Source organism: Protopterus annectens, chromosome 3.part1 (genome assembly GCF_019279795.1).
Source record: "Protopterus annectens isolate FY-2018-M chromosome 3.part1, PAN1.0, whole genome shotgun sequence".
Taxonomy (NCBI): domain Eukaryota; kingdom Metazoa; phylum Chordata; order Ceratodontiformes; family Protopteridae; genus Protopterus; species Protopterus annectens.
This window is the reverse complement of record NC_056732.1, coordinates 631,290,643-631,309,269: the sequence shown is the minus strand read 5'-3', so window position 1 is coordinate 631,309,269 and position 18,627 is coordinate 631,290,643. Positions and strand designations below refer to the sequence as shown.

General features: G+C 43.1%; 1 protein-coding gene across 2 annotated transcripts in view; it reads left to right on the top strand.

Moving 5' to 3' along the window:
• ADNP2 (ADNP homeobox 2) overlaps positions 1–18,627 on the top strand; it is a 314,134-nt gene that overhangs the window by 197,337 nt on the left and 98,170 nt on the right. For both annotated transcript variants that reach the window (XM_044067010.1, XM_044067011.1), the window contains exon 2: positions 1–63. This exon is cut by the window's left edge and continues 58 nt beyond it. In XM_044067010.1, the coding sequence (XP_043922945.1) occupies positions 1–63 (63 nt within the window). The remainder of the gene's footprint in view (positions 64–18,627) is intronic.

The following is an 18,627-nucleotide window of genomic DNA, read 5'->3' as shown; positions in this document are numbered from 1 at the left end:
CGAAAGAAAGTCAAAGGCATTCTCAAGGATATTGGTCTTGAGGGCTGCAAGGAATTCTTGAGTGTAAGTAAACAAATTCTTGCGTTGGCCTAGATTAATCCACCAAATGTAGATGTATAGAATTTCAAGCAAAAGTTTTCCTAGCTAACCTGTGGTCATGAAAGTAGAAATATGATAAATGTTGATTCAAGCTTTATCCCTAATATTCCACCTTTGGCGAGGCCAGATGGATGTACTCCCCCCACTGTCTGGAATCTAAGAAATTTGCCTAAAGTTTACTTTATTTTTTGAAAGGTATTCTTGTTAAAATGGTTATATTTTTTTTACAACTGCCTAAATCTAGGCACTGCTTACAATAGCTTAATAATGATAGGTATTACTAAGTATGCAAAGTAGTTCAAAAACCCACTAGCAATGTACTAAGCATTTCATTTTTTTCCCCATTGCTCATTGTTAGTTGTACTTTGGAGTAGGGGTTATTCACATTAAGTGAACAATGTGTTAGTCAGCAGGACGTGAAGGGGAAAGAATTTGTGGAAGAGATGCTCTAAAAGAGGTAATATTTAATGAATCCTGAAGATGTGTAACTTATTAAACAAGTCTTGTTAGAGTGCCTGTTTTGTAACTTGCATTTGTTGCTGGAGCTCCATAAGTTTCACTGATAACAGGTTGTCAGCTCTGGTCTTAGTCTTTTGCTTTTCCAGGTTAGGGGTCGCCACAGCGGAACTCCTGTCCGCTAATGATTGGCAGTGGATTTTTACGGTGCCGAGTTGCCAGCCCAACCTTCAAAGAAGGCACGCCCATTCACACACGCACCTGCTTGCATGTCTTTAATGTCACTCAACCACAGGGAGGACATGCAGACTCCACAAAGATGGCGCTCCAGCCGAGAATCGAACAGGAGAACCTCTTGCTGTGAGGCGACAACGCTAACTGCTGCACCACCGCAGCCTTATATAGGTTGTCAGCACTGGTAAAGGGGGAAATGGGTATGTAGCACTTTTTTTGGCTTGTTTGAAAAAACTTACATGTACTATTGAGGAAATGGTTAAGTCCATGGGGCCAGCAAGTAGTGTACAAGTTGGCAGTAAAGCTAATGGTAGAACAGGGCAGAAGCTTCGACTTCCACCTCCACTGTCGCTTCACCAATTTACACCTATTGCAGAACAGAATAGAAAGGCTGAGATTGTCTGTGACAATGTATTTTTAATTGTTACTTCACCTAAACTTCACCTAAAATTATGAAAGCTCCTAACCAACAATTTTCTCAAAAAAGTGGAAACTAAATTTAGATACTGCATTCCATCTCATCCCTTTGCTCATGCTAAAACAATAAAATTTAAAAAAAAAAAGATAAAGCCTAGACTGCATCTTCATTTCACTTTAGTGTAGAAAAGGATAAAAATAAAAAGTAATTGTGCACAGTATAATAAACATGCATAATATCCCATAATATGACAGTCAACCGCTAGAAACTAAATTCACTATCAAAAATGGAAGGAAAAAAAAAAAAAGAATAAGAAAAAATGCTGATGTTTTCAAACCAGTCAAAATGGGGCCTGTGTTGTTTTAACTTTCTGTCTTAACTAAAAACAGAACTAAACTGTAAAGCTAGCAAATCCTAACAGAGCTTTCACTGCACCATTAAAATATGTAAAACTGACCACATAGAAAAACCATCCTGGAAACACACAAACCTGTATTCATTCACAGTTTGAGTTATGCAAGAAATCTTGATTTGCAAGTGTCACATTCGTAGATCTCTCCACCAGTGTGCACTTCTAGGCAGTGAGGTTAGTGGGGTCTGTATAAACATAGTTCCAGGTGCACAGCCCTGGTAGAAGACTTTGATAACATGGGATTTGTAGCTGACAGTGGTTCACAAGTTCAGTGCAGTGCTCGGCTCCCAAGTGCATAACTGTGCACAGCAGTCTTTGTCTTGCACACGTATGCATTTCAGTGCTGGGTATCTGCTCAGGTTGAAGTTGAACCTCTTCATCCTATAAATGTGACTCCTGGAATGTGTAAATGAAAGTGTTTGTGTGTGTGTGTGTGTGTGTGTGTGTGTGTGTGTGTGTGTGTGTGTGTGTGTGTGTGTGTGTGTGTGTGTGTGTGTGTGTGTGTGTGTATTCATGCTTGTGCTCGTGTGTGCTTGTGTGTGTATTCGTGTGTGTGTGTGTGTGTGTGTGTGTGTGTGTGTGTGTGTGTGTGTGTGTGAGTGTGTTGGGACAGTGAGTGGGTTTGTGGGTGTCCAGTCCATGAGTGCCTGCTGTGAGTAGTGTGTCCTTGTCTATCTGCAAGGGTGACGGCAAAATATCTAAAATAAATTAAAACAAAGAGCTTGGCTGGAGTTTTCATTTAGTTTTTTTCTGATTGGTTTTTCAGTGTGACCTTCTAACTCTTTGTTTTAATTAGTCATTTGAGATATTTTGCAGTCACCCTAATGATAATGGACATCATCTGGGTATAACAACCCTGTGTTTCTTATGCTTAGTCAAACACACTGCTTATGCTATGCTGACGAGGTCATAACAAGGCGAAAATATGCATATCCATAGCTAGTGGGGTTTGGCTTTATTGGCCTGAAATTGTCCATTAAAACGACTTCAAATGTAAAAGTCATGGGCAATCAGAATCGCCATATAGCTGAAACACCTGATGTTCATAAGGGTAATTTGCATATATATCTCTTGTGCATCTGTTACAGGAGGTTTGGGAGGTCACTCATTGGAAGCTCTAGGTTGGCTGGAGTTTTCATTTAGTTTTTTCTGATTGGTTTTTCAGTGTGACCTTCTAAATCTTTGTTTTAATTTGAAGGGATTAGAGTAAATCCACCATAGGACAGTATGGGTGCAAGTTGGGGGGAGGCAGGTCTAGATCAATTTAGCGAAGGTTCATTCCTGCAAACCTTTATTTGTCGAACCATATAATGTGAGCATTTGCTTCTGAGAACATTCAGTTCAACAAATTACTTTCCCAGGGAAAGTTATGAGCTGCCCAGCATTTGGCCCATCACACAAAGCACAGAATTTCAAATTTATCCAGATGGGAGGTAGTGCCCCCACACTCCCTACGTATATATACCAACTCCAAGATCGTACTACAGTGGGGAAAAGTGCAAATTTCTAATGCTGGGTAACTCATTACTTTACCTGAGAAGGTCATTCATTGAAGTGAACATTCGCTGTATATGGTTCAATGAATGAAGGTGCACAGAAATGAACCTTTTAAAGTAATATGGACCTTGGGGAGGTCCTGTCCATGTATTGAAGTAACTGCCATGGGTAGACCTGGAGGGGGTTGAGAGGGGAGTGGCAATGGAAAGAGTAGATATCCAACCTTGAAGCACTGATGTAAGTAGTTATAAGGTCTTCATAAGTTTTGGTAGGGGTAGTGGGCAGGGGTTTGAGTTTGATTTATTTTGGTAAAAGTTAATGATTCTGCTTTGGGCAGTATATGGAATACCAGTGCACTACAGTCAAGGAAGGGAAATACAGTGGTAAGGGAGATAAGCTAAAAGACCTGCAGAAAAAGGATATTAGATGAAGGGGAGAATCAATTTGAAACGCTTTGTTTAGAGCACTTTAATGTTTATGTAGGATATAAAAGCAATAATGGGAGAATATGGGTGAGAATGGGGAATTAATTAATGGCTTGGCCAACCTAGTAAAAAAAAGTTTGTTGCATGCTAGGATATTTTGAGTTGCTGTACTAGCCTTGGTGGATATGCATGTTGGGAGGGTGGAGGGGGTTATACAGTCTTAGTATACACTGCATGAGAAGGAAGGAGGAGATGAGAGAGTGGTGTTAGCCAGGAGATGCGCTGTAGTAAAGGTGTCAAAGAATTTATTAGATGAAAAAAGTTGTGTTGCAGGGTTTATAGGTTCATAGGTAGGTACTAGGCTATCGGCCCTAGGGCCCATACAAGCCTAGCCAAAAAATGTACCCTGGCTTTTGCCACCCAAGAAAATTATTTTCCTGTGCCCCTGTCGAGCAGGGCCACAGAAGTGATCCCCGGGGTGAATTTCCCATTTCCCATCCAATCATCAAGATTTTTCTTGAAGAGTGCTAATGAGGAGCTCTGTTTGACATAGATAGGTAGTCTGTTCCAGAGTATGTAGTCTGTTCCAGAGTATGGGAAGTCTCTGGGACAAGAATCTATCCCTCCAGCATGTTCTGTTTATTGTGGTGACAAGGTTAAGGTCCCTAGAGCGTGTAGCTCGGAGGGATTGGGATTTCTTAAGTGGAGCATGTCCAACAGCTCTGGGTTTGACATAGCTTTGTATGTTAGGCAGAGATCGCCCCTGAGTAGGCGATATGCGATGGAGTAAAGCTGTAGATTTTTGAGACTGTCTGCATAGGGCATATGTTTGAGGCCAGTAATCATCTTTGTGAGTTATTTCGTTGGTCTTTCCAGTTGTTGTAGATGTCTTGTGAGGTACATACCAAAAGGGGCGTTGTACTCTATAATGGGTCTAATGAGTGATTAGTAGAGGGGGACAATGACCTCTTTTTTTTTTTTTTTTTTTTTCTGGATGAGAATCCTTTTGTGATGAGATGAGCCACGTAGAAGGATTTCCTGATCACTGTGGCAATGTGATTATCAAAGGAGAGACTACTGTCCACCTGTGTCCCAAGGTCTCATCACATTTTTGGCATTAAGTAGACTACCAGCTATGTGGTAGTTCATGGGTTGGGATGGATACAGTGAAGTGTCAATAGTGGCAGTTTATAACTCCCTATGTCCACAGTATCTGTAATTAGAGCATTTGTTTGTGAAAATAGTTTACTTTTCAGGAAGGATTGCATCTAGTTTTAGGAGACTGGAGTATTACTACAATAAGTGATGTAAGTAGAGGATCCTTTGCAAGAAGGGAGACAAGGGAAGGCAGCTTTTTGGCAAGTGGTACAGAGTTAACATGAGAAAGCATTTAAGTTGATGTTTTTGACAATCAGGCTAATGTGGGACATGAGATGCAATTTATGTATTTTTCCCTGGAGGCATCAGGAGTAGTCAAGGACAGACGTAGTATTATTTTTTAACAAGAATATCTTTTGTGTTCTCTCCTATGACATAGCTAATCATACATTTATATAAATGAAATATTTTCAGTTGCAACCATTATTCATTTCATTTACTCTTCTATATTGTCAGTCATGCGACCACTGCATAGCTCATTCAATTCCTGCCTTCCCTTAAACCTCATTCAAGGCTACATATAGTATTGAGAAGATACCACATCTGGGAACGGTATGCCTGAAACCAGTAATAATATCAGACCATACACTAGTTAGGATGGAGATGGAATTTTGGGCTTAGCATAAGAATGAAATGCTGAATATTTCCAGGATATACGTTCATAGGTTCAAGGGTGTTTACTAGGCTAACAACCACAAGGGCATTTTTAAGCCTAGCCATGCATCCCAAATCTATGACAATTTCTGGTACCCTTGATAAGTCTAAATAAGGACGTGGGAGGTGAAACATTCACAAGCAGGGGCCTGAGATATGAACCATGTACAGGCTGCCTGTGTCCATAAGAGACATATGTGCCAAACTAGGGATGAATGTCCATTTCCTCATCCAGTTGTCCAAGTTGCACTTGAATTGGGTTAGAGGGGAACTCTGCTTCACATTGATGGCGAGCCTGTTCCAGAGAAGGGGTAGTCTCTGGGATACATACTTGTCTCTCTAGCGGGTCCTATTTATATCACAGGCAAGGTTTTAAGTCTTTAGAATGGGGAATTCTGGTGCTGTTTGTTTTGTGAATATGCAGGAGGTCTATCAGAGTGGGGTCTGACAATGCCTTGTATGCCAGGCATAGGTCTCCCTTCGACAGCAGCCTGTAGAAGACAGAATACAGGGATAAGGATTTGAGGCAGTGTGCATTGGACATGTTATTTAACACCCTGCATTCTTTTAGAGAGGAATCTGTGTGGGTGTTCCAATTGTTGGATATGCCTGGTTAACTACATACCACAGGGAGCATTGTATTTAATGATGGGTCTGATGAACGCTGAATGCAATGGAATAATGACCTCCTTGGACCTAAATGCCATACCTTTGTTTATAAGTTGCGCAACATAGAATGATTTCATCACTACTGTAGACATGTTATGTTAGAAAATGTTAAGGATAGGCAATTGGTAGAATTGATGGTAAGGGACAGACTTTAACTTTTGAAGATGAGTTACATGGAGCGATGGAGCAGGTGTAAATTGAGAATAAAAAAGATGGAACATTATACAAAGCAAAGGGTTAGAGAGAAGGTTAAGGAACATGAAGTTACTTTAAGAATTAGAAGAATTACAAAGTAGGAAGTGGTGGCTGAAGGGGACGGAGAAGAAAAGGGAGAGGAGAATAAGCAGGGTCTGTAGGAATTGGGTATGAAACTCACTCTTAGGAGAGTAGGTATAGAAAAGGTGCATTTTTGTAGTACACCAAAGTCAGGAGCATTGGCAGCAAGGTTGCATAAACGGGAGATTGCAAGGAGTGTTTAAACTGAGAGGGGGAGACACAGGAGGAGAACTGATTTCACTGTCTTACATTTGAAAGGCTTTTGAAAATGTTATAAAGACCTGTATGTAGAGGAGGGAAGAATAGGGAAATGACTGGTGGGAGGTCCTAAACTTTCTCAAGTTGGAGGAGGAAAAAGATAGGATAGCTAGGAAGGTGACAAGGGAGGAATTTGAAGAAGTACAGAAAAGGATGGCTAATTGTATAATACTAGGTAAAGCTGGAATTCTGATTAGTGAATTGGATTCTGGTGAAAAATAAGGAGATGGAGAATTTGGAAGGCATGTTGAATGATGTGCTGCAGGAACACCACCCCCAGACTCCTGGAAGGAGTTGTTGATAAGGGAAGGTCTTGACCCTTCCATCATTCTACTGACCTTTTAGTATTAAACCGTGATTATAATTTTTTTGTGATTATTTGTGACATTCTTGCAACAGTACGGTACGATTTTGCTTTTCATTATTTTGGCAGAAGGTTTAACTATATAATGCCGTCGGAACAACCGACGAACCGAATTCATAAAAAACGTAAGGATAAAGACAAGGACAAGCATCTGAGGTCCAAAACCGATGACGAAGCCTCTTCTAGGCCAGTTGCCGGTTTGCTGGTGCTCAGTGAAGCGCTTTAGCAGCCCCTGACTCCTGCTACCTCAGAGCCACAGGCCGCCTCAGACTCCCACGTGGAGACAGCTAGGCCTCTGGATACTCAAGGTATTGGCCCTTCAGAAATGAATCCCTCAGATGTGTCCAGAGCCACTGAGCAGGCATCGGCTTCTGAGGGTGTCTTCAGACCTACACAACTTTATATAAAGTCTACTTCAGCATCCAAGACAAAGTGTAAAACGGTTTTAAAGACAAGGAAACCAGTACAGCATTCTCCAGGACAGACTTCTATGCCTAAGAAACAGATGCTCAAAATGGCTGAAGACCTATTTACTTCGATCAGGGTTTCCCATCCCCCTCCTGACAAGAGGCCTAGGCAAGACACTGAATATGATTCCTCTGATCAGGTTTCCATTTCCTCTGATTCCTCTTCTGAACAGGGATATTCTATTCCTCCCTATGAGGATTCTGATGCTGACGATTCTATTCCTTCAGCTTCTCCTCCTGAGGACTATTCATTTGGGGAAACCCTGCATACCATGAGGGAGCATTTCCACTAGGAGAGCTAAGATTATTCAGATTCTAAGAAAAGATTTAGAGACTTTCTTTTACTTCCTCAGCACAGACCTCTTGCAATTCCCCCTGTTCTAGACATATAGTAGATGATGTATTTTCAGAGTCCGGCCTGTCTCCAGACTCTCTACCCCCTGTTCCTGTTAAGCCGGACAGATACTACAGGGCTCCAGACTCCCATAAATTTCTTTACAAAAACCCTGCTGCTGACCCAGAAACTATCTCACAGGGTCCCAAAGGGGTCAAGGCTGCTTCTGCTAAAAACCCTGTCCCCTCAGATAGAGATTCTAGGGCTTTGGACAGATTGGGGAAAAAAGTTTACACTTCTGCTACCTTGGCTGTAAGGGCTTTAAATTGTCAATTTCATATGCTCAAATATCAGCAATACTTAATGTCTTTGTTAAAACAAAAAATGTTGACAAATTCTGAATGTTTTGAGAACAAAGATATGCAGGATTTATTGCATGCAGCTGAACAAGTGGGAAAACATACTTTGCAATGTGGCTATGGTTCACTGGAGGCCTTGTGCAGGGCCGCTGTTACAGGTTCTGTTATTAGAAGGCATGCTTGGTTAAAGGAACAGAATCATCATGTTAAAGCAAAATTATTGGATGCTCCATTACAGCATGATACTGTTTTGGTGTTGAGGCAGAAGAGGTGTTGAAGAAAATGGAGGATAAGGCTAAATCTATGCAGACAGTAAAGGATTTCTGGCAGGTACAGCCACCCAGATTTAGCAGGAACTGGCCCTCTAAGAATTGGCCCTTTCCAGTTTCAGACAGACCACACAAAGGCAGATTCAGACACCCTAGAGGCAGGCCAACAGCCCCAGGGCTCATACAGGCCCAAACAATGGGGTGATTCTACCTCCAAAAGCGGAGAAGACAAATCACAGCCTTATAGAAAACAGTCCCAATGACTTCCCTCTGCCAGTGCCAAGCACTTATTTTTTGGCAGCACCCTTAGGGGGAAAGCTAGCACTTTTTTCACAAAACTGGCACAAGATCACCCAGGACAAATGGGTCTTAAATATAGTCTTAGTGCTACAGGTTCCACTTTCACACCCTTCCAAAGGCAAAAGGTATGCCAGACCTGCCACACAATCAATGGGCAGAGGCGCAAAAACAAGTTTCATCTCTCATGGACATGGGGGCTATTCAGCCAGTGCCACAACAAGAGCAGGGACAAGGATTTTACTCGAGACTTTTCTTAGTACCAAGAAAGGACAAAGCCTGGAGACCAATTTTGGACCGGTCTATTCTAAATACTTTTCTGGACGTCCCAAAATTCAAAATGTTGACTCTACAGCAGATTCTGCCCATGCTGGACAAGAAGGCTTGGCTTGTAACTTTGGACCTCAAAGAGGCGCATACCTGCATGTTCCAATCAGACAATCTTGCAGAAGATACCTCAGATTCATAGCTGGCTCAATGCACTACCAATTCTCTGCACTGCCCTTTGGCTTATCTACTGCGCCCAGGGTCTTCACAGAATGCCTGGCACCAATAATTGCATTTTGCAGACAGAGGAATTCAAATATATCCATAGGGGGGACTGCCTTATTCAAGCAAAGGCCAAAGATATTCTACTACAGCATCTGGCGTTTGTAAAAAGATTACTAATTTGCCTAGGGTACACAGTAAACGAAAATAAATCAAAACTAGTACCCCATATTCCTGGGTGCAAGCTTAAATACAACTGCCCAGATGGCTTATCTCACGCCAGACAAAGGCAACTGACTTCTTACTTCAAAAACATGGCAACAAAGACCCAGTTATCTGCAAGAAAAAATCTGCAGGCCCTGGGCTACATGGCATCCTGCATTCTACTAATTCCATATGCAAGACTGCATATGAGGAAACTACAATGGTATCTAAAAAGTGTTTGGACTCAACATTGCCACAGCCTGGAAACAGTAATTACTCTCATTCCCTGCCTTCAACAGGAATTTCAATGGTGGGCACAGGCCTGTCACCACAACAAGGGACAGCCATTCACCTTACCTACTGCCAGGCAGACACTAATAACAGATGCATCAGATTACACCTTGGGGGGGCACACATGGCAGGAAAATGTATTCAGGGCACATGGCCCACAAACCAAATGCATCTTCATATCAATCAAAAAGAGATGCTAGCTGTACAAAATGCCCTGACAGCCTTCAAGGACCTACTTCATCCAGGACAACTGCTGATAAAAGACGGACAATACTACAGTCATGTGGTACATAAGCAAGGGGGCATACATTCCTACCCCCTCTGCAGACAAGCCATGACTTTGTGGAACACAGCATTGACTTATCAAGTACATCTGCAAGCACAATTTCTGCCAGGAAAGACAAATACTTTGGCAGACGAACTAAGCAGAAACCTCATGGATCCTCATGAGTGGAAACTAGATCCACAAATCTTCAACATAACAGGGAAATGGGGATGCCCAGACATAGATCTATTTGCCTCCCCTCACAACTGCCAGCTACAGAGATTCTGCACTCGGACTTATCACAAGCAAGCATGGAAAGTGGATGCCCTTTCATTCAGCTGGAAAGCTCTTACAGTGTATGCCTTCCTCCTCTGCCTCTCCTCTCCAAGGTACTCCTAAAGGTCAGACAAGAGAAGCCAAAAATGATACTGATTGCCCCAGACTGGCCACACCAGCACTGGTACCCAATCCTAAAGAGCTTGTCTCAAGGCCTAGCCTGGACATTGCCTCTAATACCTCATTTGCTGATGCAACAGAACAATCAGATCCTGCACAGCCAACTCAGAACCCTAAATCTGGCTGCATGGCGGATAATGTAATCATTCAAAACACACCTCTCTCTAAAGCAGTTATGGATGTTATTTTGGAGGCCCAGCACCAGAAAATCTTATGCAGAAAAATGGAAGAGATTCTGTGCTTGGAACCAAGCGCAAGGAATTGACACGCTTGTACCAAATATTCCTCAGATTTTGCAATACCTAACTGAGATGCTGGACAAAGGCGTATCCTTCTCATCAATTAAGATCCATGCCTCTGCCATTTCAGCTCATTACAATACGGACCCACCTATTTTTTCTCATCCACTGCTAAGACAGTTTCTCAGAGGGGCCAAAAACATAAGACCTCCAAGGAGAGCCCCAATACCTTCATGGGACCTCAATTTTGTCTTGGAAAAACTCACACTGCCTCCTTTTGAGCCAGCCAATACAGCAGATATAAAATACTTGTCATGGAAAACCGCTCTTCTCCTAGCAATAACTTCAGCAAGAAGAGTCTCATAGTTACAGGCACTAATGGCTGTGGAACCTTTTATTATTTTCCATCAGGACAGGGTTTCTCTAAGGACAAACCAGACATTTATGCCTAAGGTAGTGTCCAGTGTGGCTCTTAACCAAACCATACATTTGCCTACCTTTTATCCAAAACAACAGAATAAGGGGGAGAGACTTCTGCATTCTTTGGGCATACACAGACAGCTACGCTTTTACTTGGACAAAACTAAAGCCTTCAGAATGACTGAGCAACTCTTAGTGGTATATACTGCAGGATCGCAAGGAAAAGCCGTTTCAAAGCAGACCATTTCAAAATGGATAGGCCACTGCATTCGTTTCTGCTGTTCACAACATGGCAAATCAGTGCCCAAGGGCATTAGGCCACATTCTACCAGAGCAGCAGCCACTTCAGCAGCCTTCCTCAGAGGAGTACCAACCAAGGACATTTTAGAGGCTGCAACCTGGACTTCAGTGCACACTTTTACAAAGCACTACCATTTACCTCTCTACTCTAAATCCAGAGCAGGCTTTGCCACTGCAGTTCTGCAGTGCCTCATAGCTACTCCAAACTCTATTTAGGCGAGATGCTTCTTCAACTGTAGAACCTGCAGATGTCTCTACATTGGATGGGGCCGGAGCTGCTGTGCAGGCACCGGCGTCTGAGGGTGTATTCAGGCCTACTGACTTTCATATTAAACTGATGCCATCTTCTTCTTCAAGGCCTAAAACTCGATCGATGCCTAGAAAACAGACACCCAGACCGCATGGTCAGGCCCCTATGCCTAAAAAGCAAATAAGAATGGCTGAAGACCTTATTACTCTGATCAGGGGAAGCCACCCTTCTCCCTCTAAGAGACCTAGGACTGATTTTCCTTCCGATTAGGATTCTGAAATTTGTTTTCTCTGACCAGGAGTTGCTGTTATCTACCTATGAGGATTCTGATGTAGAGGACTCCATTCCCTCTGCTTCTCCTCCAGAGGATTTCTCTTTTGGTGAAACCTTGCATACTCTTAGGGAGCATTTCTGCTGGGAGAGCCAGGATTACTCTGACTCCAAAAAGAGGCTTAGGGAATTCTTACTCCTACCTCAACACAGGCCTTTAGCCATCCCTCTTGTACTGGACATTGTAGATGCCTTCTCGGAATCTAGCCTGGTTCCTGACTCTCTACCTCCTGCTCCCAGAAAACCTGACGGGTATTACAAGGTACCTGACTCTCAAGTTCCTCTTTAAAAATCCTACTGCGGATCCTGAGACCATTTCACAGGGACCCAAGGGCATTAAGACTACTACTGCCAAAAACCCTACCCCCACAGATAGAGATTCCAGGGCCCTGGATAGATGGGGTAAGAAGGTATACACTTCTGCAACTTTGGCCATTAGGGCCTTAAACTGCCAGTTTCACATGTTAAAGTATCAGCAACATATTATTGGATTGCTTAAACAGAAAATGATGTTGATTCCTGACTGTGCTGAAAATAAAGAATTACAGGATTTAATGTATTCTGCTGAACAAGTTGGAAAACCTACTTTGCAATGTGGTTTTGATTCATTGGAAGCATCTTGCAGGGCTGCTGTCACCGGAACTGTACTTAGAAGGCATGTTTGGCTTAAGGAGAAATCTTTGCCAAATCATGTTAAAGCTAAATTAGTGGATGCTCCCTTAAACCAAGACTGCCTGTTTGGCAACAAAGCAGAACTACTGCTTAAAAAGATGGAGGAAAAAGCTAAGTCTGTGCAAACTGTAAGATTTCCTGCAAGTACAGCCTCCCAGATTTAGTAGGCGTTTGCTTTCTAAGAACTGGTCCTTTCCTGCCTCTTCCAGGCCTTCTCAGTCTAAACCCAGAACCAGCAGAACACCCAGGCTTCAGTTCCAAGGTACTCGCAGGCCTAAGCAGTGGAGGGCTCCCACTTTCAAAACTGGGAGTAGTAAGAAACCCCCTTATGGTAAACTGTCACAATGACTTAACTTTAAACCTTCCAAACCCTGCTCAACTGACTGTTCCTTTAGGGGGAAAGATCGCCCTGCATGCAAAAAATTGGGAACCTCATTACCCAAGACAAATGGGTTTTAAATAGTTTCCCAAGGATACAGATTCCACTTCCACTTACCAACCCCAAACGGTTGGCCAGACCTACCCCCAAATCAGTGGGCAGAAGTTTAAAGGCAAGTTCTCTCTCTTCTAAGCATCAGGGCTATTCAACCTGTCCCAGAAGAAGAATGGGGGCAAGGTTTCTACTCCAGACTTTTCATGGTACCCAGAAAAGACAACTCCTGGTGTCCTATTCTGGACCTGTCTATCCTAAACACTTTTTTGGAAATCCCAAAATTCAAAATGCTAACACTTCAGCTGCTTCCCATGCTAGGCAAAAATGCCTGGTTGGCAACACTCTAAAGGAAGCCTACCTGCACATCCCAATAAGAGAATCTTGCAGAAGATACCTACGCTTCAGAGCAGGCTACAGGCACCATCAGAAAATACAACCACCAAAAACCAGTTGACAAGATTTATTACACCTCAAGCCCTTCAACAAAAGCCTTCAAGGAGTATCCATTCTCTGCACTGGCCTTTGGCTTATCTACTGCACCCAGGATATTAACAAAGTGCCTAGCTCCAGTCATTGCATTCTGCAGACAAAGGAATATTCAGATATACCCATACCTGGACGACTGTCTAATTCAGGCAGAAAGCCAGGACATACTAATAAATTATCTGGCATTTGTAAAGAAATTACTAACTTTTCTGGGGTACACCATAAACAAAAAGAAATCGCATCCAGTACCCTGTCAACAAATTGTATTCCTGGGAGCAAGCTTGAATACAACTTCCCAGATGGCTTTCCTCACGCCAGAGAAACAAGTTCATTTGACAGACTACTTCAAACTACTGGCCACAATGACCCAGCTATCTGCAAGGAAAATACTGCACGCCCTGGGGTTCATGGCCACTTGCATTCTGCTAATTCCATATGCCAGACTGCATATGAGGAAACTACAATGGTATCTAAAAAGCCTATGGTGTCAACATTCTCAGGACCTAGAATCAATGATTCCTATCGTACCTTGTCTAAAAATAGAGTTCCTTTGGTGGGCAGAGGACTACCACCAAAACAAGGGACTACCATTTACTCTACCCCCTGCCACCCAAACCCTAACAGATGCATCAGACTGTGCATAGGGGGCTCACTTGGCAGGGCAGTGCATTCAGGGCAAATGGAACCCAAATCAAATGCACCTGCATATCAATCAAAAAGGAATGTTAGCTGTACAGAATGCTCTTGACAGTTTTCAAGGCCCACATTCTTCTAGGACAATTATTGGTAAAGACTGACAACACCACTGTTATGTGGTACATAAACAAGCAAGGGGGAACCCACTCTTACCCGCTCTGCAGATTAGCCATGGCTCTGTGGAACACAGCCTTGAACTACCAAGTGCACCTACAAGCTCAGTTCCTGCCAGGCAAGCTAAATACACTGGCAGACGACCTAAGCAGAAGTCTCCTGGACCCACATGAGTGGAAACTGGAACCAGAGATATTCAACATGTTGAGAAACAAATGGGGGAGCCCAGAGATGGACCTGTTTGCCTCCCCTCAGAACTATCAATTGGACAAATTCTGCACAAGGACTCCCCACAAACAAGCTTGGAAAGTGGATGCCCTGTCCTTCACCTTGAAAAACCTATCAGCTTATGCCTTCCCCCCTCTGCCTCTCCTCTCCAAAGTGCTACTGAAGATCAAACAGGACAAACCAAGGACAATACTGATTGCAGCAGACTGGCCACACCAACACTGCTACCCCCTCTTGCGCAGTGTGACACTGCTGGAATCTTGGCACCTGCCCAGGACCCCTGCCCTGCTGTCCCAGCAAGAGGGCCAGATTCTGCATCCACAGCTTCAAACCCTGAACCTTGCAGCCTGGCTAATTACCTGATCTCTCCATTTCCATCCCTCAGTAAGCAAGTAATGGATGTCATTCTGGAGGCAAGTGACGTAGTACTAGAAAATCCTATGCTGAAAAATGGAAAAGATTCTGTTCCTGGAGCCGAACTCAGGGGATGGGCACAGGAGTGCCCAATTTACTACATATTCTTCAATACTTAACTGAGATGCTTCACAAGGGCCTGTCCTTTTCTTCCATCAAAATTCATGCGTCGGCCATTTCAGCACATTACAATACTGAGCCACCTCTCTTCTCTCATCCACTGCTGAAGAAATTCCTCAGAGGGGCCAAAAATGTAAGACCACCCAGGAGAGCTCATACTCCAGCCTGGACATTAACTTTGTATTGGAAAAGCTCGCTTTACCCCTCTTTGAGCCAGCTGCAAATGCGGAGTTGAAATTCCTTTCCTGGAAAACAGCCTTCCTTCTAGCCATTACTTCAGCAAGAAGGGTGTCTGAATTACAGGCCCTCATGGCAGTGGAGCCTTTCATCATCTTTCATGCAGATAGGGTGTCCCTCAGGACCAATCCTTCCTTTATGCCCAAGGTGGCATCCAGTGTGGCCCTTAAGTCCATTCATTTGCAACCTTTTATAATCCACAGAACAAAGGGGAACGAATACTGCACTCCTTGGACATGCACAGACAACTTGGATTTTACTTGGACAAGACTAAGCCTCTCACGAAATCTGAACAGCTGCTGGTTGCATTTGCTGCAGGGGCAGAGGGGAAGGCCATTTCAAAGCAAATAATTTCTAAGTGGATAGACCATTGCATTAATTTCTGCTATAAGCACCATGGAAAACCTACCCCACAGGGGATAAGACCTTATTCCACCAGGGCTGCATCTACCTCTACAGCCTTTCTCAGAGGTGTCCCTACGAGAGACATCCTGGAAGTGGCTACCTGGAGCTCTACCAAGCATTACCACTTGCCAATTTTTTTAAAACCCAGGGCTGGCTTTGCCACTGCAGTCTTACAGGGCCTTATAGCTGGTCCTAATGCTATTTGCCTCCTCCCATCCTTAACTTTGGGAGTCTACCCAAATGTGATGACTGCAGCAGTGAAACACGAAGAACATGGCACAGTTTTTACCATAAATGTAGATGCTCAAGTGTATTCACTGTTGCAGTCCTGGTTTTTCTCCCTCCAGCTCCCTGACTTCTGTTGACTCTACCTCTATTCTTGTTTACTATGCTTAAAGCTTTCTGGTGTATTTGCTTTTTGTTGGATGTGTAACCTTGTATATAATTGCTTCCCATTATGGGGGCACCTGATGTCTGGGGCAAGAAGGACTGATGTAATGGCGTTGGCTGCATGCTTTATACCCCTGACTACCTGACGTCATGAAAGATGAGACAGCAACCAACGCAGGACCCAAGACTTTGATAATCAGGCCGACTGAGGGCTACCTGCAAGCAGATAACCCAAATGTAATGACTGCAACGGTGAATAAACTCTAACATCTACATTTATGGTAAGTGTACACAACTGTACTTTGCACTTATGATTCCACAAGATGATGTCCCTGTTCTATGGGGGATTCTTAAGCATTTTGCCAAAAGAATGGGATACAAGATAAATCAAGAGAAGTCACTGGCATAGTCCATTTAATTTTATCCCACTGGGAAGTTTAAGAATCGACTTTAATCACCTGTGGGGAAATACTGCTTTTAGATTTTTTGGAATTTCGTTGGCAGGAACCATCAACGAAACATTTAAGATAACATTTGTGAAGGCAGGTGACCGGGATAGGGACCTGTTAACAAGGTGAACAAAGATTATGCTTGATCTAGCTCATAGAATGCAGATGTTGCAATTGTTCATGCTGCCAAAATTTTATACTTGGAGCAAGTATTTTGATGGCAGCCTCCTGCAGCTTACTTAAAGGTTAAGCAAGAAATAATGTGGTTTCAGTGAGATAATGGAAGACCTAGGGTGGCTTGGATGTTTGTAGTATTTTGTAGTTTGTAGTAGTATAGAAAAATGGGGTTGGAAGTTTTGGACAACAAAACCTATCAGCAGGCTTGTCATCTGTCCTTTGGCCTTAAGTGTACAGTCACTTTTGTGTACTTGCCTTACACATCATGACATGTGAGGCCTCTAGTGCTATTCTGCACTTTCTAGTTATTTGTGCATGTTTTAAGGCGCAGTCTTTGAAACTAAAATCTTGTCACCAAAGATTTCATTTAACTTTGCCCTCTTTGTTGTCAGCTCAGGGAATATGTGCAACTGTGTCCATAGACTTTCATGGGTGCATCGTAGTGCTGAGCAGGGGCCCGTCCATTAAATTCTGTGGACACACCCTATACACATGCTTGAATGACATCAGAGAGACTCTGTAGAATTAAGTGGGTAGGTACTTAAAAACAGTCTGCCGAGCTTTTTTAAAAAAAATGTCCACCTGATAGTCACATATGGTGGAAAATACATTGCGGCACTTAAGTTACAAATTGTGAACATACACTTTAAGGTGAATGTGTGAACCCAAGCGAAAAATGATCTGGGAGGGTGAGTAAATGGTTAAGAAATTAGTGACTTTATAGAAGTACAGTTCCCTAGAGAGAGTCTGGAAGTCTGACATTTGCTGGGTTTGTTTGAGAGGGAAGGTGAGTGACTGGAGAAAGGAGATATTACCAGTTGGGTGATGGGAAGATACAAAATATCTTATGGAAATGGAGGAAGAAACAAGGGTTGGCTATTAGACACTGTTGATTAGATGTAGAGTTAAGACCTGGGAAGAGGCAGAGGAGTGTGGTATCTTCATAGGTAGGTACTAGGCTATTGGCCCTATGGCCTATACAAGCCTAGCCAAAAAGGTACCCTGGCTTTCACCACCCAAGAAAATAATTTTCCTGTGCCCCTGTCAAGCAGAACCACAGAAGTGATCCCTGGGGTGAATTTCCTATTACCCATCCAATCATCAAGATTTTTCTTGAAGAGTGCTAATGTTTGACATAGGTAGTCTGTTCCAGAGTATGGTAAGTCTCTGGGACAGGAATGTATCCCTCCAGCATGTTATGTTTATTGTGGTGACAAGGTTTAGGTCCCTAGAGCATGTAGCTCTGAGGGATTGGGATTTCTTTAAGTGGAGCACGTGCAACAGCTCTGGGTTTGACATAGCTTTGCATGTTGGGCAGAGATTGCCTCTGAGTAGGCGATATGCGACGGAGTAAAGCTGGAGTTTTTTGAGATGGTCTGCGTAAGGCATCTGTTTGAGGCCAGTAATCCTCTTTGTGAGGTAATTTTGTGGCCTTTCCAGTTGTAGATGTCTTGTGAGGTACATACCAAAAGGGGTGTTGTACTCTATAATGGGTCTAATGAGTGATGAGTAGAGGGGAACAATGACATCTTTTTTCTGGATGACAAACCTTTTGTGATGAGGTGCGCCACGTAGAAGGATTTCCTGACCACTGTGTAGATGTGATTATCAAAGGAGAGACTACTGTCCACCTGTGTCCTAAGGTCTCTTATCACACTTTTGGTGTTAAGTAGACTACCACCTATGTGGTAGTTCATGGGTACAGAGTTTTTACCAAAGGGGATGACAGTGCACTTTTTGGCATTGAGCTTGAGACCATGTCTTTGACACCAGGCATCTGTCTCAGTGAGGCCCTTTTGTAGGATGTTCACATCGTTAGGAGTTTCGATTATGGCTCCTAGTATGCAGTCATCTGTGAATTTAGTTAGCCAAAGACCTTCTGTGTTAGCCTGTACTTCAGAGATGTAGAGAGATGT